Source organism: Lithobates pipiens, unplaced genomic scaffold (genome assembly GCF_037356315.1).
Source record: "Lithobates pipiens isolate NorthernLeopardFrog02 unplaced genomic scaffold, aLitPip1_a1.2 Scaffold_1, whole genome shotgun sequence".
Classification (NCBI taxonomy): Eukaryota; Metazoa; Chordata; class Amphibia; order Anura; family Ranidae; genus Lithobates; species Lithobates pipiens.
The window spans coordinates 176,907,168-176,931,853 of NW_027507685.1; the positions used below are offsets into that span (position 1 = coordinate 176,907,168).

The window sequence follows — 24,686 nt, forward strand, 5'->3', positions numbered from 1 at the left end:
AATACAGCTGTTCTGTGAATCCCTCAGAGGTTTGTCAGAGAACCTTAGTGAACAAACACCACTATGAAGGCCAAGGAACACACCAGACAAGTCAGGAGTAAAGTTGTGGGAAAGTTTAAAACAGGGTTAAGTTACGAAAAAAATATTCCAAGCTTTAAACAGCTCACGGAGCACTCCATCATCCAAAAATGTAAAGATGTGGCAGAACTGGAAACCTACCAAGACATGGCCATCCACCTAAATTGACAGGCTGGGCAAGGAGAGCATTAATCAGAGAAGCAGCCAAGAAGCCCATGGCAACTCCGGAGGAGCTGCAGAGATTTCACAGCTCAGGTGGGAGAATCTGTCCACATGACTATTAGTTGTACACTCCACAAATCTGGCCTTTATGGAAGAGTGGCTAGAAGAAAGCCATTGTTGAAAGAAAGCCATAAGGCCGCGTACACACGCGCGGACTGTTCGCCCAACTTTGTCCGTCCAACAGTTTCGGCAAACAGTCCGCTCAAACTTAGCATGGACGGACATGGCCACACACGACGGACGAACAGTTTGCTGAAACCGTGCGCGATGACGTGAACGGCACGTACGACGGGACGAAAAATACGACGTCCTATACACTGCATTATAGCTTTCGGCGTGAAAATCCTTTCTGAGCATGCGCGCAACTTTGTTTGACGAACAAGCCTACACACGAGCGGACTGTTCGCTGAAACAAGGTTTCAGCGGACAGTTTTACGGAATTTCCGAAAAACCTTGTCCGTCAAACTGTCCGCTGAAACTGTCCGCTGAAAGCCCACACACGAGCGGACTGTCCGCCCAAACACTGTTCAGCGGACAAAGTTGGACGAACAGTCCGCCCGTGTGTACACGGCCTAAGAAGTCCTGTTTGTAGTTTGCAAGAAGCTGTGTGGGGCACGCAGCAAACATGTGGAAGAAGGCGCTCTGATCAGATGTGACCAAAATTAAAACGCAAAACACTATGATTGGCGGAAAACCAACGCTGTACATTACCCTAACACACTATCCCACTGTAAAATAAGGCGGTTGAAGCATCATGTTGTGGGGATGGTTTTCTTCAGCAGGGACAAGGAAGCTGGTCAGAGTTGATGGGAAGATGGATGGAGTCAAATACAGGGCAAAAGAAAACCTGTTAGAGTCTGCAAAAGATTTTAGACTGGGGTAGAGGTTCACCTTTCAGCAGGACAATGACCCTAAATAAACAGCCAGAGCCAGGGGCATAACTATAGGGGATGCAGCAGTCGCGACCGCAACCGGGCCCTGCGATGCAGGGGGCCCATGCAGCCCCCTCTACATATGGCTGGCAGCAGCATAGGCAGCTAGGGGTACCAGTGCACCATGCACACGGGTGATTGGAGAGCTCCATGCTCGACTATCGCACTGGCAGCTCTTTAGTTGTGCATTCCCTGCATGACCTATGTCCTCAGCCGGCTCCTCAGAGTACCCCTCTCCTGCTCCATGCATTGCCACTCAGTCCGATGTCTGTTCTCCCCAGCCAGAGTGTTGAATTCCTTTAGGAATTTTTATTTGCTTAAAATGTTGAACAGAAACACAGTCTCTCAGTTGGGAATAGAGGGTATAGGCATGGAAGCTCAGGTACTTTGGAAACTGCTGACACTTAATAAATGTCTCTCTGGTAATCCAGGGAATAGCCACTCGCAACTGGATATTTCCACTGTCGGATATATCCTGGTTTATGGACTTAGCAGCCACAGACTTGGTTGCAAACTTTTAGATGAACACAGTAAGTCTCTCACAGGAACTTAGTTGAAACCGAAGGATGAAAATAGGAACCTTCTTACGGTACCAGTATCTTGCAGCCGGTCCAGCAATACCGTAGAAAATGTGGATTCAATTAGTGTCCATACAGCTCAGCATCCAGGCTCTTACCGAGCAGCCAGCCTCGTGCATGGCCCTCTTCCGAAGAGTCCTCCCCTGGTTGCATGACGAGTTGCTGGGCCTCTCCAAAACCTGAGACGGCACCGAACCACTTTAGAATCCTCCTTCCAGTTACTGTGCCTCGGACTAGCTAGTTCGGCGACTCGGAAATGGATGAATCCACACCCCAGGCCGTGAGGGCCCCAGGGGGCTGGTCAGGAGGACCAGGACCATGGAGTCAGAAGTTACTTCTGGACCAGAACCCAGAACCACGTGACTTCAGCACCGTAAGTACCCTCTCCTGGAACACACAGCGAGACAACACACCCACGAGTGGACTTTGACAGCAAAGGTCCGACAAAACGAATCCGGCGGACAATTCGATCGTGTGTGGGCTCCATTGGACCTTTGCTGTGCAAAAATATGACGGACTTTAGAAATAGAACATGTTTCAAATTTTTTCGCCAAAACTCCACCGGACCCAGTTCTTATCGAGAAATCCACTTGTGTGTATGCTAGTCTGACAGACAAAAATCGCTAGGGCAACTATTGGCTACTGGCTATGAACTTCCTTATTCTAGTTCAGTCGTACGTCATCACGTTCGAATCTGTCGGACTTTGGTGTGATTGTGTGTGGCCAAGTCTGTTCATTTGGAAAGTCCGTTGGAACTCCGCCAAAAGTCTGTCGGAAAGACCGTCGGACCTAGTCCGTCGAAAAGTCCGCTTGTGTGTACGCGGCATTAGTTTTTGGAGTTCAATATTGAGTTGGCCCACCCTTTGCAGCTATAACAGCTTCAACAATTCTGGGAAGGCTGTCCACAAGGTTTAGGAGTATGTCTATGGGAATGTTTGACCATTCTTCCAGAACTGCATGTGTGAAATCAGGCACTGATGTTGGACGAAAAGGCCTGGCTCTCAATCTCCACTTTAATTCAACCCAAAGGTGTCTATCGGGTTGAGGTCAGGATTCTGTGCAGGACAGTCAAGTTCCTCCACCCCAAACTCGCTCATCCATGTTTTTATGGACCTTGCTTTGATCACTGGTGTGCAGTCATGTTGGAATAGGAAGGGGCCATCCCCAAACTGTTCACACAAAGTTGGGAGCTTGAAATTGTCCAAAATGACCTGATATGCTGACGCCTTAAGAGTTCCCTTCACTGGAACTAAGGAGCCAAGTCCAACCACTGAAAAGCAACCCCACACCATAATCCCCCTCCATCAAATGATTTGGACCAGTGCACAAGGCAAGGTCCAATATGAAAAAGAAGTTTCCACCTTCTGTACTAGGGTTAGTAACATTTTTATGAGCTTGAGCAGAACTGAATATAGGACAAGTTGAGGAACACCATAGAGACACAGATCCATCGATACAGAGATCCATCCATCCAGAGAGACTCCATCAGATATACACCCACAATCACGCCTCATCATCTGACACCTCAGTGACACCAAGACGTAGCTCTAACATAGCAAGACACCATTTTGGAAAGTTAGCAATCTTTGGAAACTCTGGTAATGACCATTTTAAGCCAACAGCCATTTTGAGAAAGGGTAACTATAATATATTCTGTTGATTAGTTTGAAATAAATATATAAATGTGAAAGGTCCCAAAATCACATCAAAATTGTCCAATGTGTCCGCCATAATATTGCAGTCACAATAAAAATCGCTGATCACTGTCATTACTAGTAACAAAAAAATTATCAATAAAAATGCCATAGAACTATCCCCTATTTTGTAAACGCTATAACTTTTGCGCAAACCAATCAATAAACACTTATTGCAATTTTTTTTTACCAAAAACATGTAGAAGAATACATATCGGCCTAAACTGAGGAAAAAAAAAAATTTTTTATATATTTTCTGAGGGTATTTATTATAGCAAAAAGTAAAAAATAATGCATTTTTTTTCAAAATTGTCGCTATTTTTTAATTTATATCGCAGGTGAGGTGATCAAATAACACCAAATAAAAGCTATATTTGTTGGAAAAAAAGGACATCAGTTTTGTATGTGAGTCACGTCGCACGACTGCGCAATTATCAGTTAAAACAACGCAGTGCCGAATTGCAAAAAGTGCTCTGGTCTTTGGCCAGTCAGATGGTCCAGGGCTGAAGTGGTTAACACACCTGCCCCCCATTCACACCTGAGACCTTGTATCACTAACAAGTCATATGACACCGGGGAGGAAAAATGGATAATTTTCACTTAGGGGTGTACTCAGTTTTGTTGTCAGCGGTTTAGACATCAATTGCTGTGTGTTGAGTTATTTTGAGGGGGCAGCAAAGTTACACTGTTATACAATCTGTACACTCACTACTTTACATTGTAACAAAGTGTAATTTCTTCAGTTTTGTCACATTAAAAGATATAATAAATATTTACAAAAATGTGAGGGGTGTACTGACTTTTGTGAGATACTGTATATATATCTATATAGCGAGAAAAGAGAGAAAGTTTTACAGATAAACATTTAACATATGGAAAAAGACTCCTGAAGCCCTATGAGTCAGCTAAAGTAACAGTACAGAACATGAAGTTTGATATTAGATGCTTCATGTGTTTGACAAAACCCTCGGACGCAGCACACTGATAAAGAATAAGTCACTGCTGTAAAAACTCAGTGGGGTAAATTTAGAGCCTGTTTACTTTGCAAAACAAATGTTCATTGAGCTTAGTAAATAAGATATGCTGGATTTCATTTTTTTTTTTTTTTTTCAAATAGCTTTATTGAAAATGATGAGTGAAATACAAAGTAGGACATAAGAAGAAGAGAAAAAAAAAAAAAAGGGATTACAGACAAAACATAAGTGAGATACAATTTCCATAAGCAACAGTAACAAAGAGCATAACGCTCGAGCAAGTGCATAGAGTCGAGGGAATATTCCAGTTCCCCAAGAAGGAAGGGAGCTGGAGGGGGGAAGGGAAGGACAGGGGGAGGAAGGAAGAAGTAAGAGGGATGGATACCAGTAGGGGATCGAGATTAGTATATAATTAGTAAGCTGTGTTGTCTATCATCGTGTCATTCACATCGCAGTGGGGTCAGGGTATTCTAGGGAAGAGTAGATCAGTAAGATTACCCCAACATGGAGGTAATAACCGGGGGGTAAAGATTACATTCTAAATCAGGTGCAGGGTTTAGCCCTGGGGTCAGAGAGCCAGGGCTTCCAATGGCAGTGGAATTTTTTCAGGGACATTTGCGATTTTGCAAAGAGGTGTTCCATCAGCAGGTGTTCATTTAAAATTTCAGTGACATTGCTGATATTGGGAGCATTGGGTTGCTTCCATTGACGGGTTATAGCTAGCCGGGCTGCTATGAGGATTTGTGTGACAATAGGGTGGAAATGTGGAGGCCAGACCGAAATGTCAAGGCCAAATAAGGCCATCTGCGCGGTGATGACACGAGACAAACCGGTTATCCCATGTATGAAATTGGTGATGTCCGTCCAGAAAAGTTTTATGAAGGGACATCCCCACCAAACATGTAGTGTATGCCCGTCTGTATTGCAGTTTCTCCAACATTTGCTGGAGTGAGCAGGGAAGATGCGGGCTAGTTTTACAGGCGTATAGTACCAATTGTACAAAATTTTAAGTACAGTCTCCCGGTGGGACACATTTCTTGAGTACCTAGCTGTTAAGTGAATTGCCCGATACCAGTCTGATGGTGGAAGATAAATGTTCAGTTTGGCCTCCCAGTGAGTAATTGCCGGAGGGCTTTCAGGTTGAGACTGCTGGGCCAGGAGGGCATAGAAGCAGGAGATGCCACGGGCCTTGTTGTTGGGCGAGCAAAGAAGCTGGATGATGCCTTTAGTGGAGTTGCAGGTGGAAGTTGGGATTGAGGCGAGGATGTGACGTACTCTCAAGTATATATAGAAATCTTTGTGAGGGAGGAGGAATCTATTGGTAAGTTGGTGAAAGGAGAGAAGCTGATTGTCTTGAAATAAATCTCCAATAGTCCGGATGCCTTGCGTTATCCATCTCTGCACAGGTAGATCCGGGGAGAGGAGAGTGATAGCTGCGAGAGGCATTTGACAGAGAGCTTGAGGGTGTATTCTGCCTGTTCATTTTTTTTTCTTGTTCAAGTATTTTATTGTCAGAAAACATTGAATAAAATGTATGAAGAGAAAAGTTTTTCAATGTTACATTAAGATAATCATATTACAGGAAAGTATATTACTTGTCATAAATGACACCATAAAATTGTATAGTTAAAGATGGAAACAAAACATAACCATGCAGTAGATAAATACTAATCTTATCTAAGCAAAAGCCTACCTTATATTTCAATTTTATGTATGATCGCTAGTATGACTGGAATACATTAAATAGGAAAATATTATGATTAATCTACCGTCGATGTGGGTCCATTATCGGCATATTATTATGGTATGTCAACTTACTTTATTGGCTTTTACCTGAAATGAAAAATGTAGTATGGAGAAGGAGGGGTGTTCTCAATAATAAGGAGAGCGAAAACAGGTAGGAGGAAAAGGAGACAGGGAGTCCCCAAAAGGTAGGTTACTCCCAGAGGGTAATTGTATATCTACACAATATAACGATGGTAAAAGTACTTGATCTTCGAAGTCTGGTGGTAAACAGTGTTTAATGCATGGTTTCCATAGTCTGTTAAGCTTAGTTAAACAGCTTTTATCTAAATCTTTGGAAATGTTTGCATGTAACAGAGATTGGTTCATTCTATGTTTGGTTTTCGGCTATATTCAGGGTAGGCATTTTCCAAGCTTTAGCTATAGTTTGTTTAGTGGCTGTAAAGAGCCTTATTAATAATTTAAACTGTTTACTTTGTATAAATTCCTGCCTTAGGTTTAGAAGGGCTGAAGCCGGGTTTGGAGAAATAGTTCTTTCAAACATACCTGAGGCAAGCCTAAAAATATATTTCCAAAATTCTTGAACCACTGGTCATTTGCACGAAATATGAAAATATGTGCCCAGCTCAGAACAGCCACGGAAACAAGAAGCCGAATATTCAGGAACATATTTTGAAATTCTAGCGGAACTAAGTACCAACGTGTAAGTACTCTTTACTGCTGTTACATTTTGTGAAGACGATTCATGATTGACCATATTTCGGACAGTTCTACTGTATCAATAGTATGACCCAAATCATTCTTCCATTTGGGTCATATGAGGGTGGGGATGCATCTGGTTTATTGAACAATTGGGAATAATGTGTTGAGATCATTTCCCTACAATGTGGATCTTTAAAGCAAATGTTTTCAAAAACTGAAAGGTTTGTCAAAGCAATTAATTTCATCAATTTTACCCTTTCCAGATATATGTAGTTCATATGAGCTTCCCCAATCTGAATTTCGTTATTTGCAAATTAAAACCTTTTACACCACCTTTCTTAATACAAAGATTTTATTTTAGACCTTTAGAATACAAGAAAAAAGGGGCAGTACAAGATTGGTTGGAACACCCAAAACTCAGCATTGGACAGAAACTGAATGAGACTCTATTGAAAAAGATTTCTGTTGTCTGTATACCTAAAATAAGCAGTCACCCTACTACAGGTTCCCCTTACAACTAAAATATCACTTTTGAATTGACGAACCCTTTAAAAAAATCAGGTTTACGTTGTATATTGCATAAAACATGCCTAATACAGTAAAATTCATAACTTCAAATTTGTACAACAATCTACAAAACATTGAAAAGCTTCCTCATATGAAGGGATTGGGAACATTTTTAGGAAATTGAGTGTACCCTGTATAGTTTCCCAATTCATCTGTGGTTAATTTGAATACATTTTGACTATCAGTCACATGGTTTAAGTGCTTAACCATTATGTTTCAGATGTAATTACTTTCTTTTCACGTGTAGTAAACAGAACCAGAAAGTAGTGACTCATTTATTTTGTATGCGATGTACATGACAGGTTTGTGCGTTATATATTACACATAGTTGAGAAGGTATCACTTCTGATGTAAGGTTGGACACATTCCACAGATTTCACAGTTTCAGGAGTTCTGCCGAAAATGGCCAGATCATCACACAGATCCTGGGCGGGTATTGAGGTGGGGGGGGGTCTGCCCAAAGGTGCCACACACTGGGAGGGGAGGTGTGAGGCTGGCGTCTCCCACTGTGTCAACTTTAATTTGATTTGCCGGACCATCAAACAAGTCCTGCCTCCTGGACGGCTCCTACCTATGATAGACAGCACACATGCCCTGGCATTGGACAAGTGTGCTGTCTGTCAAAGGAGAAAACCAGGAGGTGGGACTTGTGTGACGGATGCAAACAGATGACATGTCTGTGTCTGGTCCACTGATGTAGAGCAGACATGGACACAGCACGCTGCTCTCTATGTGGCTTTCGGATGGAAACGCACCATCCAATATGATTCGCCAGACGGATGGGGAATGGATCTCCCTTTTGTCTGTTTTTAGTGGACCGGATCGGATGGTGGCGGGTGTTAATGGACACAGGTCCGCTGACATCTACCACTCTACAGAGGGCAATGGATGGTCTGACCGGGTCTCCCTGAAAAAATGACAGGGGGACCTGATCAGTCCACCAGTGTGAAAGAGCGAGCGAGTGTGAAAAACACATCTGTGCTATGTACCCACTCCACCATCCAAACCCAGCACATCTCTGTACCCCCTCCTCCCACACATTCACCCCATGGTTACTCACTAATAAATGTTGATGACAGGCTGTCAGTATCTCCCCCTACACCTCAGATTACTTCTGTTGCAGTTCACAATGCAGTGGGGGGGATGTGGGGGGGGGGGGGGGGCGATTGGCAGCTCTGTAGTGTCTGCGGATGGCAGGATCTCCCTGGGGCTAGTAGTTCTCTTCTTGAGTCTATACAGTGGAGAGGGGATGGGCCTCTGTCCTGAGCAGGTAACAGCAAGACTGTACAAGCAGAGTCAATCACTTGTAAACTGAAGAGTGAAACTGATACCTGCTAGGGTCAGAGGCCTCTCCCCTCTCCACTGTACAGACCCAGGAAGAGAACAGCTAGCCCTAGGGAGATCCCACTGTCCGTGACCACCACAGAGCTGCTGATCACCGCCTCCCACCTCCCACACTGCATTGTGAACTGACAGGCAGAGGTGCAGGGGAGATGCCAGGCCTTTCCCCCCCCCCGCCGCCCCTGCAATCTGGGGACAAATCCGGGGACAGAGGGCTCAATCCTGGGACTGTTCCTGGAAATCGGGGACATCAGGTCAGCCTAACCTATAGGGAAGCCTTATTATAGGCTTCCCTATAGGTACAAGTCAAAGATTGAAGTTTAAAACCACTTTAAGAAGGGTACTACTTGCTGACAAACCTAACTGTAAATGTACATTACTACATTCATATTAAATACCGGGGTTATGGCAGCAGCTGCATAACCCCAGTATCTTCTTTTCAGTCTGGTTCGCCACCAGATCACTTTTATAGGCAGTGGGAGTAGTGGTGTATTTTGGTTTTGTCCTGCCCTAGAGGGGACTGAAATCAGGCGCCCCTCCCTATGTAAATCTGCCCCACCCTTTCCTGCTTAAGATTCAACCCTTCATCTGTAAACCCCACCCCTTTCTCTTTAGGCTCCACCTCTTCCTATTAGATGTCTGTGTGCTTTTGAGGGCCCTCCCCTTCTTCATAGCCGAACAGATAATGCTATAAACACTTCTAACTTAAATAAGTGCAAACTGTTGAATGTTAAACTGAAGATTTTATTTGGAATATCTAATTCAAACTTGTAAAAACTAAAGTGACTTTCTCCAAACTCTCTGTGTGGCAAAGCTGTTGATAATCTCATCATAGTCCAAAGATTTTGTGAGTTCAGACTTAATTGCCAACACAGCCAGGCAGTTCTCCTCTCCCATTCTGGATTGTAAGTAATTTTTCACGCACTTCACAGTTGAAAAAAGAACACTCAGCTTAGCAGTTAGGGATGAGCCGAACACCCCCCGGTTCAGTTCGTACCAGAACTTTCGAACGGACCGCAAATTCGTACGAACGTTAGAACCCCATTGAAGTCTATGGGACTCGAAAGTTCGAAATAAAAAGTGCTAATTTTAATGGATAATATGCAAGATACTGTCCTAAAAAGGGTTTGAGGACCTGGCTCCTGCCCCAGGGGACATGGGTCAATGGCTAAAATGTTTTTAAAAATGGCCGCTTTGGCGCGAGCACTGATTTTAATGACGATTAAAGTGAAAAAAAAGTGAAATATTCCTTTAAATATCGTGCCTGGGGGGTGTCTATAGTATGCCTGTGAAGTGCCACGTGTTTCCCGTGTTTAGAACAGTCCCGCGCTAAAAAATGACATTTAACGGAAAAAAAGTCATTTCAAACTGCTTGCGGTTTTAATGTAATATCTGGTTCCGGCAAGATGGATGAAAATCATTGAGAAAATGGCGTGGGTAGCCCCCCGCCCATTACCAGCCCCTTTGGGTCTTGTACGGATATTAAGGGGAACCTCATATCCATATAAAAAAAAAAGGAAAGACCTAAGTTTTGTAACGGTGTATACTGCGGTCAGGGCACGCAGACAGCACGCACAATCTCCTACAACTGAATGCAAGCTCTATTAAAAAAGAGCAATATAGCTAGCTATATAGGTGGATATAACAGTGTATACTACGGTCAGGGCACGCAGACAACACCAACTACAGAAGAGCAAGAACGCAAAATTGGCCGATAACGAACGGTGTATACTGTGTTGAAGGTATACAGAACACCCACTAACTCCTACAGACGCCAACACACTACACAAGGCCGCCGTGTACTACACAGCCTGAGCTATGATTGGCCAAAGGCATCCTGCCTGTGGACAATCATGGCTCTCCTCGCTGTCGGCTCTGTGATTGGCCAAGCATGCGGGGTCACAGTGCATGCTTGGCCAATCATGAGCCAGTAATGCACTGCGATGGCACAGTGCATTGTGGGCCATGAGCGCCGCACGAATTTGACGCGTACGGTCCATAACGAACATGGACCTCATCCCTATTAGAACAATGTCCACGTTTGGATAAATACTTTGCAATCCTCTCTCTCTTATCATCTGGGACATAGCTAGAATATAGGTATGTTCTGCAGAATAACTTATGAGGTATGAATGGAAGTGAAGGTACTCATCAACAAAACACTCTTGTTCCAAGTCTTTTCTGTAGACATTACAAAGGTTATTTGCATGCTGTGATATTGCTGATGGTTAATTTTTTGATAGGTCTGTAATGAATTTAAATTTTTCAAAGAAAGAGCCATAGGCAGTTTTTCTTCATTCAAGCTCAGCAACCATATTGTCACAAATGACATACAATGTGTTTATCGGAAATTTTCTTGAGCTTCCTCTGCCTGTCTTGCTGGAAGTTTCTGTACTTTTCCTTAATTGCATACCTTTCCTCTTGATCTCATAGTCCTTGACAGTTGATTTTCCCATTGCTGTGGCTTCATAAGTCATGAACAGTTCTCTGATGTCATGAAAAAAAAACTGGATCAGGGACTCATACAGCTCCAATACAATTCCACCATCAATGTCAATTCTTTAGCGTTTTTTGCTAATTGCGACAAATCTTTCTAGAGTAGTACCCCACATTTTCCTTAATTGTTGTTAAGGCTTGGACTACTTGAGTCCAATTCCGATTTAAGCTCCGATAAGCATCTTCCCTGGCTGCCCACCATGTGTCAGATAATCTCTTTAACCATAGAGTATTGGGCACAGATGATAACTGTTCTTGTAAAATCTCCCATATGTGAGTAGAAGCAGTAAAAAAAATTTAAAAGTATTGTAAGAGACAAAAGAATGAGCAGTCTTCAGTGCAACTCTCAGCAGCATGCTTTTCTACTAGATTTAAAGAGTGTGCAGAGCATGGAACATAAACAGCAAGTGGGTTTCTTTCCAGAATTCTGGCTTGCAATCCTCTATAATGACATATTGCTTGCATTATCGTATGATTGACCAGGACAGTTGGCAATGTCAAGATCATATGACTTAAGAGTGGTAAGGACCACTTCAGCCAGTTTTTCCGAGTTATGTCCAGGATTTGGAATGAATTGTAGAATTCGTTCAATGGGTAAGCCATCTTCCTTGACATACCTTAAGACGAAGGCCAGCTGATCCATGCTGGCGCTATCAGGTGTTGAATCGACAATGATAGAATAATATTTCACTGCCTTTTCCTCCTTAACTATCTGCTTTGTAACTGTATCAGCCATAAGCTGAATGAAAGTCTCACAGGTAGCAAATGAGAGGTAAGATCCTGCATTGCCATAAAGGGTAATGTTTTCAGCTATAAACGGGTCAAATTCTGAAAGCAATTCAAACATCATCATGTAGTTTCCATTGTGTGTGGAACAAAAACGATCATCTTTTTCTCTGAAAGCAAGTCCTTGAGTACCAGGAGCCTTAACAGCAGCAACAACTCTTTGTAGGTTGCTGCCTCCCTCAAAAGACCTCACCTCCTATTAGGGAACTAAGGCAGTGCTGTTTGTAATCTAGTTGTAGGGTTTATGGCGCTACCTATGAAACTAATTACCTTATCTACAATATAGTAACCGGTTGTGCTTCCCAATTACCATACCAGTATAAAAGCAGAAATTGATTTTAATTATCCACAGCCCCCTATGCCAGTCTTATGCACTCTATAATGTTAGAGGAAAATAACACCCAGCATAAGAAGAGGGAGGGAGTACGGATCAATTATACAGGAAAAAGCCTTACAGAAAAAACTTTTAATCCTAATATGATAGTGCTGCCCATCTCCCTATATAGCCCTCATCTGTGAGGTGTGCAAAAATATATGATTTACCTGAGAGTGGATAATAAGCTTCAAATGTGTACCCTTCCAATACAAGTGATAATATGTGAAATAACTTAAAAATATATATATAAAACCAAGAAAAATTATTAGTTGCAAGATACGTTAGTAGATAGTAAGCCAATAGTTACCGTATTAGATATATCCTTCTAATATAAAGGATCTGAATGAAATCCACACACTATTAAGTGCCAATAGAATACCAACTCCAAAAATTTAAAAAATATATATATGATACAATATCCTTTAAATGCTAAAGTGCAGTACATGCAAAAAACTATTTTGTGCAATAAAAAAATAACAGAAAAAAAAAATATATATAGTAGAAAAAAGATGTTAAACAAAAAACCTTGCCAAAAAAATAAAAAATAAATAAAAAAACATATATATATATATATATATATATATATATATATATATAGATGATACAAGGAAAACTACACCAATATTTATAATACAGGTATCCGTAATTTGTTGTTTATACTCAACAACCACCCACAATAATCACATGGGAAAGGGTTGTGAGCTTTACTAGGATACACAGCGAGAAAAAAAAACAGAAAAGTACAGTGCAGAACTGTGCATAAAAAGTTCTATAAATGTCTCATAAATATTCCAGAAGCTTCTAAAATGGTGATTTTTGTGTTTGCATAAATCCAGTGACTTCTGTGCTCGTGCCCCTTTTGGATCCCCACTCACCAGATTCCTATCCCCCTAAGGGGTTGCGAGCCTGTAATATATCCACCGTATACGTCCTGTCTCGAATCCCTACGCCTCCTTATTATGTGGTTGGCAAACAGATGGTGCCTCTTTTCAGTAGGTAATCAGCAAACAGGAATTTCCTCAGAAGGAAAAAAGAGCAATCCTCATAGCGCAGTATGTTCATCACCATAGGGTAAACATTTCGGCAGACAGTCCCCAAAAAAAGTTCTTTTATATATGTAGGTTTCTGTTACCGGCCTCAAAATGTGAATTAAGAGAGCCGATGATTGTAGACGTGATGAGATAAGGTGATCAGCTTGGCGTGGACTGCAAAGAATCACACAAACAGCATGAGATATGACCACTGACTTTATGGCTGGAAGTAGTTTAATTTTTACATAACAATACATCTTTTACATTTTTATAGTCACATGTTTATAACCATTAACAATATATATAATACAGATTTTAACTAAAGTATTTTAAAACGTAGTTATAACAATGAACATTACTAAATTTAATAACATATATATCCCTGTTATTCAGTGTTATAGATAATTATCTTTATCTCTCTGGTACATTTTAACTGTGCAATAATCATACTAGCAATGCATTGCTTTAATACAAATATTATCATGGTGGTACTCTTTTTTAACCACTTGATGGTGCACATTGCATGTCTGTATGATGCAATACATAAGCTTTACATACAATAGGTTTTTTTCTATATTAAATAACAGAAAACATGTGCTTCTATAAATCTATGCAATTTCCAATAAATCAGGTTTAAATATACCTATTTCGAAAGGTTTAGTGTTTATCATAGACATTTGTTCTGACGAATGCAGTATTTTCATGTTCTTATGCACTTTCCACTTGTTTCTGACACATGCTGTTCTAAACTTCTAATTACAGCAAAACTATAGCATAAAATCTGCTGAGACTTTTTCTGCATCTGCTCAAGATGTTTAGGAATCTTTCTATGACAGGTTAATACAGATTAGGAACAATTTAGAGTACATACCTGCAAAGAATCACACAAACAGCATGAGATATGACCACTGGCTTTATGGCTGGAAGTAGTTTAATTTACAGTCACATGGTGTGTGGCCTTATATAGACTCTGTTTGTGTACCTTCTCTGCCATCTACTGGTTATTAATAGAATAGAAGGGAGATGTTTAGAAATATAAAAAAAAAAAATGAATATGTACTTTGCTTTGGGGTGTCTGTTTTGTGACCATATAAACCCCAGTCCGTCACACTCTCCCCTCCTTCAGTTAATGGCTCCCGACATTAAACTCAAATGGTATCTGAACACTATTTAGTGATTTAAGTAACCCAAATAGGTACTTGTTGCCACCAAGGAGCTACGTTAACTACCTGGCATGTCCTGGGAGTAGCTAGCATTGTGTGAGTTTGTATGGTGTGAATCTGATTTGGTATGTATCTTGGCTGACCTAGTGTGTCATATGTAAAGATCTCTTTAGGCTTAGCTTGTCTGGTAGATCTTCTGACAGGAGTTGAGTCTTCTCCATCAACATCATTCTCCATTTGCATATCTTGGTTCACAGGTAAGTCTTGACTTAATGAGGGTAATTCTGCAGTGTCTAGTCCCACCATGTCTGTAGCCCAGATTTGGTCGCCAACTACTGTTCCATCATTTTGTTCTTGTTCAAGATTGGGTGTGGTAGTTGTAGGATAGAACTCTTCAGCAGAAACTCTCAATGGGATTTTCTGTACGTTTTGAGAGTTTGGTTGAGACACAACACAATCATGACTTTCTGTAGTCTCTGGTATATAAGGATAATACCATTTTTCTTCATCTGAACATTCCTCCTCCTGGTCCACATCCATTCTGGTATCCTTTCTGTTACTTGATTGTCTTTGTTTCATCGGTACTCTTGGAATGTGTTCTTCAATTGGTAGGTCATTTACTGGTAGTAAAAGATTTCTGTGCAGTACTCGAATAGTCTTTTTACCACTTTCAGGCTGAATTTTGTACACAGGCCCATCCTTGATTCTTTCTACCACTTTGTGTACTGATTCTTCCCAGTATGAACGAAGTTTACCAGGTCCTCCTCTTTCAGAGAGACTTCGTACTAAGACCCGATCACCCGGTTGAAGAGGTGCTCCTTTTATCTTTTTGTCATAGTACTTCTTCCCTTTAGCGGATGATTTTTTGCTATTCTCAGATGCGATTTTGTAAGCTTCTTGCATTCTAGATGCCCATTTCTGAGTAAATGTTGGTTGACTTTCTGATTCCTTTTTCAAATTTAGGTTGAGCATTAGGTCAATTGGCAAACGAGGAGATCTTCCATACAATAGAAAGAATGGCGAGTATCCTGTGGCTTCATGCCTGGTGCAATTGTATGCATGAACCATATGTGGAAGATGTTCTTTCCAATCTGACTTTTTCTCTTCTTCTAAGGTGCGAAGCATCTGTAACAAAGTATGGTTCAGTCTCTCCACTGGGTTACCCTGTGGATGGTATGGAGTAGTTCTTGAATGAGAAATCCCTGCCAATCGTTGCAATGTCTGAAATAAGTTGTTTTCAAATTCTCTTCCTTGGTCATGGTGGAGTTTCTCTGGATAGCCAAAACGTGGTATGAAATCTTGAAAGATCTTTTCTGCCGCCGTTTTTCCAGATTTGTTCTTAGTTGGATACGCTTGTGCAAAGCGTGTGAAATGGTCAACTATTACAAGTATATACTCATATCCTCCTTTGCTTTTCTCCAAGTGAAGATAATCAATGGATACTAACTCCAAAGGTGAACTTGTAGTAATCGAACCCATAGGTGCTCTTTCGGTAATATTTGGGCGCTTTTGTTTGATGCAGCTGCACTTCTTCAGCACATATTCATCAATGTCTTTTTGCATAAATGGCCAGTAAAATCGTTCACCTTGTCAGTAGAAATGTGACCCATGTCATCATGAAGATTTCTTAAGACCAATGGTTTTAACTTTTCTGGTAGAACTAGCTGTTTTCGGGTTCCAGAGTGTCGGTAGAGGATTCCTTCATCGACTCTGAGTTTATTCCATTCATGTATCAAACGTCTTGTTTTGCTGGTCATACTCTCCTTTTCTTTGTGGTTTGGAATCCAGTCGTTCTCCTTAAGCCAGACCACTTCTCTAATGTTGGTATCGTCTTGTTGTAATGCTCTGATATTCTCCTGAGTCATTGGGCAGATTGTCTGTCCTTTCAGCAATTCTTCGGCCACATCACTTTCTGAGTGAAGAGTCAATGAAGCCACCCATAATGCCTCTTCTTCGTCAACAGCTTTGCTCCCTTGCCACATAGCTGACACAACCTCAGATGGTACAAGCTCTGTGTACTCACTCAGATTCTTCGTGAGTTCCACCGGAAATCGTGACAGTGTATCTGCGTCTGCATTCTGTTTACCTGGCCTGTACTTGATATCGAAGTGGAAATCAGCCAACTCGCCAACCCAGCGATGACCCACAGCATTCAGTCTGGCAGTACTCAATACATATGTCAATGGGTTGTTGTCTGTGTAAACAGTGAATGTTGGAGCGTAGTACAAGTAATCTCTGAATTTGTCACAGACTGCCCACTTGAGTGCTAAAAACTCAAGTTTACCAGAGTGAAGATGGTAATTGCGCTCTGCTGGAGTCAATGTTCTGGAGCCAAACCCAATAACACAAAGTTTTTCTCCTTGTCGTTGGTATAGTACAGCACCTAGGCCTTCATTGGAAGCATCAGTGTGTAAGACGAAGGGTAAATCAAAATCAGGGTATGCTAGAATTGGTGGATTGGTTAGCATGTCCACCAGTCTGGATACTACAGCTTGATGTTTGGGTGTCCATTGAATTAGTGTTTTAGATGGCACTTGTGCTTTGTTCCCGTTTTTCTTTGTAGATTCCCTCCGATTGTTTTTGGGGATGGACGTAGCAGATTCTTTCTCAGTGTTCTGCAAAAGTTCATACAGTGGTTTAGCAAGTCGAGAGAAATCTTGAATGAAGGACCTGTAGTAGCTCAGGAATCCTAACAAAGATCTGACTCCTCCCACTGTTTTTGGTTCTTTCCTTTTCAAATGTAATACCGCTTCAAGATCTTTTGGGTCAATTTTTATGCCTTCTTCTGACACCATTCGTCCAAGGTATCGAATCTGTCGTTTAAAGAGTTCACACTTCTTCGGTCTAAGTTTGATACCATGCTCCCGCATTCGACTAAGCACTTGCCTAATATCATTGACATGCTCCTGAAAAGTTTTGGAGTAGCAAAGTACGTCATCCAAGTATGGAGAACAACATTTGTCTCTGATGCCCTCTAATACATTCTCCATGCATCTCTGAAAAGCTGCTGGGGCATTCGTTAATCCAAATGGAATACGGTTCCACTCCAGGAGTCCCCAGGGGGTGCTGAAAGCCGTCAGATGTCTGGAATCTTCATGCACAAAGCCTTGATGATACGCACTACCCTGGTCCAGGATTGAGAACCACGTAAATCCTCCTAAGCTATCCAGCAGATCTTGTATTCTGGGTAGTGGATGTCTATCTGGGATAGTCTTTCGGTTTAACTCCCTAAAGTCAACACATAGTCGTAGGCTACTGTCCTTCTTTCGAACACAAACAACTGGTGATGAGTATGCGGAAGAAGATTTTGTTACCCAACCTCGGTCAAGAAGGTTTTGGATATATTCTTTCACTTCTTTGTATAGGGGTTTCGGTATCGAATTGTAGCGTTTCTGGACAGGAGTTTCATCTTTCAGATTTATCCTCAGTTTCAGGTTAGGGATGCATCCTATGTCTCCCTCATCTCGAGCAAAGACATCTGATTCATCATATAACATTTGTCTCGCTATCTCCTGTTCTTCTTCTGAGAGATCTTCCAAATTGACAGGTGGGTGCCACTTAACAGATTTGTTAATGGGTAGCTGATTCCTCGTGTCCACTTGATTCAACTGGTTTACATGAAACACCCTTTTCTTCTGGTCAATTCCCTTTCCATCGTCTTTGTTTGGAGACAATGGTAGAATCTCAGCTGCTGGAGAGATGGTACCCAATACTGTTCTGGGTGGAAGGTAGATGTCATGTTGAGCACGGTTCAGTATAGGTATCTTCACCAGTTTAGAGAACCCATTTGGCACATCTACCACTGAAGGAAATAGTTCAAGTCTTTCCTCGACTGGATATTCGGGAAGTGGTTCAAATGGCATGATTCCTCCTTTCGGCCACGCTCTAATTCTGCATTTGACTTCACAGAGCTCGCCTCCTTTAATCTGGAGTCCCTTCTTCCCCACTTTGACCATACGACTATCGAATATTTCTCCTGGGTCAGTTGCTTGACTGACAGCATTGACAATGTTATTCGCTACACTCTGTCTTACTTTCATAGCTTCACTCAGCAAGATAGTCAGGTTTTGGGTGCTGTTTGGTCGGTCACGGTTTTCTCTGATCAATTCTTCGATAACATTAAACCCAAGAATTGGATTGTCATTACAGCAGTCACTCACCAGCATTGGCACATAAATGGCTGAGTTTCAATGTCCACTACTTTTGAATTCCAGGCAGACTTCAATCCATCCGATGAATGGAATGAGAGAACCATTTGCAGCTGTAATGGATAAGTTGTCATCACAAAGTAAATCTTGTATGTGCCTAATGGAGACGCTGGGTAGAAACTTTTCTAACCATGCCTTCCCGACAATGCTGACCTGAGCTCCTGTATCCATCAACATGTCAACCGGTACACCATTCATCTGACATGACAGTAGGCATTTTCCTCCAATTAATTGTGCTACGTGTTGTTTGGAGGATCCATTCTCTTTTGGGAGTGTTCTAGTTGACCGGTGGGTGAATACCCTGTTTACCTTAGCATGGGACAGATCATTTGAGGTGGTCACTGGTTGTCCCTTTCCCAGTGACCGTCTGTCGTTTCCCGACTGCCTTCTTTTCTTCAAGCAATCAACCGCTCTGTGCCCTGTCCAACCACAGTAGAAACAATGGTAGCAGTTCTGACTCTCTCGTTTAATGCAATCATCACACCTGGGCTTGCAGTGAGTTGTATCTGGAACTTGAACATTGGTTAGTGGCTTAGTCATTTGGTTTCCAACAATAGGAGTTAGCTTCATCATCTTTTCCAGGTTCTTTGTGAGAGCAGAGACCTGTGTTGTTAGTTCCATTAATGCAGTGTGATTTACTCTAGCATCTCCCTCAACTCCCTTTTGGAAGGTGTCTTTTTCGCTATTCCCTGGTGTCTGGGATGAATGAACAGTAAGAGGTTTATGTTTAGGTGCACTGTTTAAGCGTCTCTGCCTTTCTGTTTCCTCATCAACTGATCTGGTGACCTGCTCTATGATAAAGTCATCCGTTACTGTCAAATCAGACACGTAAGGCTTGATATCTCATCTAACATTAGAATTTTTCTCATTTAGTCCCTGATACAGTGTATGAAGGAATATGCCTTGCACCAGTTTTTTGTCATAGCTAAGCTCTTGCCTATCATGTTGTGATGTAGACAGAACTTTTTGTTTTAACCCCACTAGCCTGTAAACAAATTGTTGTGCTGTTTCTCTTTCTTGCTGGGTAGCATTGCTAAGGTCCTGAAATAACTCATTACCACTTCGTTCTCTCATATGTGACTTCAAAAACCTTTTCAATTCAGCAACAGTAAGATCATCTTTGTCAGTCAACATATCTTTAAAATTACCAGGTTTGATTATTCTCAACACTGTGCGTATAATTTCAGATTCAGGGAATTTTTCTGTTAGACCCTCGTCAATTTGTCTGCACACGCTACTGTAACTCATGTCCGAACCATGATCTGAAATTACACCACCATGCATTTTAAATTCTCTACGTGGCAATAAAGCAACAACATCAGTTAATCTCACCACCTCCGATACCTGTTCAGTCCTTGCAGTTCCACTACTTATTTTTTTTGCAGCGGTTGCAATGTCCACAGTTGGTGTACTTTCCTTGTTAAGTTTTAGTTCATTGATCTTGTCTTGGATGATGAGTAGGTAAGACATACCTTGATCTTCCAACTTTTCCAGCTGATCACTTCTCAAGTAGTCTTCAATAAATTCAACAAGTTCCATTTCGTTGGTACCAGTCACTAATGGAACGTCCACGTCTCTTTCATCTTCCAGCGTAATAGCGAGGCTATGCAGCTGTTCTTCATTAAGCAGATTAATTTGTTTCCGGATATCCCACATCAGCGCACGACGAGGAGACGCCATCTCTGTTGCAATCTGAAGACTTGCACTCACAAGGCAGGCGACTTTCACGACTCTCCTTGTAGCTCTGTAGCAGGCTCACGCTTGTCTCGCGCTTCCTTCTCACTGGTAACACAACGAATCCCGGCACACGAGCCCCCAAAATGTTACCGGCCTCAAAATGTGAATTAAGAGAGCCGATGATTGTAGACGCGATGAGATAAGGTGATCAGCTTGGCGTGGACTGCAAAGAATCACACAAACAGCATGAGATATGACCACTGACTTTATGGCTGGAAGTAGTTTAATTTTTACATAACAATACATCTTTTAAATTTTTATAGTCACATGTTTATAACCATTAACAATATATATAATACAGATTTTAACTAAAGTATTTTAAAACGTAGTTATAACAATGAACATTACTAAATTTAATAACATATATATCCCTGTTATTCAGTGTTATAGATAATTATCTTTATCTCTCTGGTACATTTTAACTGTGCAATAATCATACTAGCAATGCATTGCTTTAATACAAATATTATCATGGTGGTACTCTTTTTTTAACCACCTGATGGTGCACATTGCATGTCTGTATGATGCAATACATAAGCTTTACATACAATAGGTTTTTTTCTATATTAAATAACAGAAAACATGTGCTTCTATAAATCTATGCAATTTCCAATAAATCAGGTTTAAATATACCTATTTCGAAAGGTTTAGTGTTTATCATAGACATTTGTTCTGACGAATGCAGTATTTTCATGTTCTTAGGCACTTTTCACTTGTTTCTGACACATGCTGTTCTAAACTTCTAATTACAGCAAAACTATAGCATAAAATCTGCTGAGACTTTTTCTGCATCTGCTCAAGATGTTTAGGAATCTTTCTATGACAGGTTAATACAGATTAGGAACAATTTAGAGTACATACCTGCAAAGAATCACACAAACAGCATGAGATATGACCACTGGCTTTATGGCTGGAAGTAGTTTAATTTACAGTCACATGGTGTGTGGCCTTATATAGACTCTGTTTGTGTACCTTCTCTGCCATCTACTGGTTATTAATAGAATAGAAGGGAGATGTTTAGAAATATAAAAAAAAATGAATATGTACTTTGCTTTGGGGTGTCTGTTTTGTGACCATATAAACCCCAGTCCGTCACATTTGTATATTTATTTTCAACGCCAAAGCATATATTTTTTTTAAAAAATTTAATAATTGGAATGCCAGAAAATATATATTGATCACAGATCCAAAAAAACAAAATAAAAATAAAAATTAAAATGAAAAATTCATAAAAAATGAATGAAAAATTCATTAAAAATATATATATGTATAAAGTTCTTCACAAAACATATATATGTAGTCCCAAACCTGGCATAAGATATCAAAAGCAAGAAAATATATGACCACTGCATATAATTAAATAAAGCTCATTGTATACATAATAATTTGAGCTCAGTTGTATATGTACCCGGTGGCCAAATCCATGCAGACGGCTCAGGTTGGAAAATCATAAGCATATATGCATTAATAGAGCATTCTGTTTGCAATGAAAAAAACGCTCCCGCGCCGTAAGCGCTATATGATACGTCACCGTCTCTAGCGGAGAAATCGCGGAGTAACGGCATGCGTTCCAACTGCGTTCCACGTACTCAGCGGACCGGAAGTGACGTGGTGTGCGTGACTACGTTGTACGCATTTCGTCATGGAGGTCTTCAGCAACGATGCCACGCCACCATACTCTGACATCTATAAAGACAAGCACGCCCCCTCCTTTCAATTGGATGACTTATTACCACGGAGATATGAACGGCGTCATACCTTCAAAGCAAACACAATGCTCTACGATAGGCAATTAGGACCAACATACAATCTAAAAATAGAATAAACGGAAATAGAAAAAGGAGATATAATAATATGGACAGAAGAACCAGGAAACAATATTGTAAAAATATTATATTACATAATGCCCAGCACTTTGGGAAGCACCCTAATATCCCTAATTTTACAGCCATGTCCATCAGCTCTATGTTTCCCATGTAACTTGGACAGACCCGCCATCTACTGGTCATTTTATATAATACAATAATTACACTCTGCTGTAAGAATGTCCGTCAAGAATCAGATATTACCCTGTAAAGCTGTGATGGGGAATTGTGTAATTTTAAATATCCGGAAATTTGGCATATTTCTAAATTTAGAGGGACTCGACCCACTTACGGTACATATTAATTTTACCATATATTTAGTACTATATGTTATTATGAATAATTATAATTGTAAATACAATATTACCTTTAATCAAAAAGGTAATATGATTAATTAAACCCCTAATGGGTACATTGTTAATTACCCAGTAACTTTCATGTATGGGGAAGGATTAGAAGTTAAATGTTAAAGATGAGGAGGAAAAACCCCATATCCCACATCAATAGATATAACACCCTTCGCCCTTTGTATACATTTATATAAGTCCTATAGAACAGGCTCTGGCCCCCCACCCTATGTGAATGAGTATGGGGTACAATGTACTGATACCCATTCACCTGTGAATTTTTTTTTTTAATAAAACACAACACACAAGGGTTAAAAACAATTTATTGCACAGCTTCGGAGGGTCTTTTTCCATCTTGGGGTGATCTTCTCGCTGGACTCCTCTGCTATCTTCTGCTCTTTTACTAGCTTTTTTACTAGGGGAGGAGCCCGGCTTTCTTCTTCATCACCGCTGCCGTCTGCTTCCGACTTGGGGGGTCTTGTCCCCCTCTTCGATTCTTCTTGCCGGGCCTTCACGCCTTCTTCCAGCTCTTTTACTGACGGTGGCCCGGTTTTCTGTCGCCGCTGTCTTCGTCGCTGTCTTCGCCGCCTTCTGTTCTTCTCTTCTTCTCTTCTTGAGATGTTGACTCGTCGCTGTCTCTGGCCGTAATGACAGGGACGTGTTGCGCGGTGACTTATATAGGGACAATGGGTGGGGTCACTGGGTGATGTCCCCACCCATTATGATTTCACAGTCCCAGCATCCTCTGGAAGGAAGAAGAACCAGAAGAAGAGAAGGCGGCGGCGATAGTCGCTTGTAAAAGAGCTGGAAGAAGGCGCAGAGGCCCAGCAAGAAGAACCGAAGAGGGGGACAAGACCCCCGAAGAGGGGCGGCAACAAATAAGAAAGCCGAGCTCCTCCGCTAGTAAAAGAACTAGCAGAAGATAGTGGAGGAATCCGGCAAGAAGACCCCAAGACGAAAGAAGACCCCCGGGACTGTGCAACAAATTATTTTTAACCCTTGTGGGTTGTGTTTTATTTACATTTTTTTCACAGGTGAATGGGTAGGGGTACATTGTACCCCATACTCATTCACATAGGGTGGGGGGCCGGTATCTGGGGCCCCCTTATTAAAGGGGGCTCCCGGATTCCGATAAGCCCCCCGCCCGCAGACCCCCACAACCAACGGCCAGGTTTTGTCGGGAAGAGGACCTTGTCCTCATCAACATGGGGACAAGGTACTTTTGGGTGGGGGGGCTGCGCGGCCCCCCCTTCCCCAAAGCACCCCCCATGTTGAGGGCATGCGGCCTGGTACGACTCGGGGGGGCACTCGCTTGTCCCCACCCCTTTCCTGACCGGCCGGGTTGCATGCTCAGATAAGGGTCTTATATGGACCTTGGGGGGGACCCCCACACCGTTTTTTCGGCGTAGGGCTTCCCCTTTAAGTCCATACCAGGTGACGGGGCCAGCGATGTGTCAATCTCGCCGCCAAAGGCCCGGCTACCTGGAGCCACGTTCAAAATGAACGGACTTTCCTCTGTGTGTGGGCAAGTCCGTTCATTTCAAAAGTACGCCGGATAGTGGTCCGCCGGAAAAGTCCAGTGTGTGGGCAGGTCCGCTTGTTTGGAAATTTGCCGGACTTTCCGGCGGTTTGTCCGCCAGACTAAGTCCGCCGGATAGTCTGATCGTGTGTACATGGCATTACCTTCACCTGCAGTGTTCTCCCTGTGTATACTAACAGAAGCTGCTCATGCCAAAAAAATAGAAGAAAGAAAGTCTAGAAAGGGAAACTAATACAGCCATCACAACTAATTGGTAAGCTGCAATATAATAAATGTTTGCCTTTGGGTTTAATACTGCTTTAAGGC

General features: G+C 41.7%; 1 protein-coding gene across 1 annotated transcript in view; it reads right to left on the minus strand.

The window, feature by feature from the left end:
- The window catches only part of LOC143987581 (uncharacterized), a 144,520-nt gene that overhangs the window by 94,012 nt on the left and 25,822 nt on the right, over positions 1-24,686 (minus strand). Inside the window, exons 15-16 of the mRNA XM_077486425.1 lie at positions 11,780-12,309; positions 11,245-11,318 (exon numbers count right to left, since the gene is read on the minus strand). Of these exons, the coding sequence (XP_077342551.1) occupies positions 11,245-11,318; positions 11,780-12,309 (604 nt within the window). The remainder of the gene's footprint in view (positions 1-11,244; positions 11,319-11,779; positions 12,310-24,686) is intronic.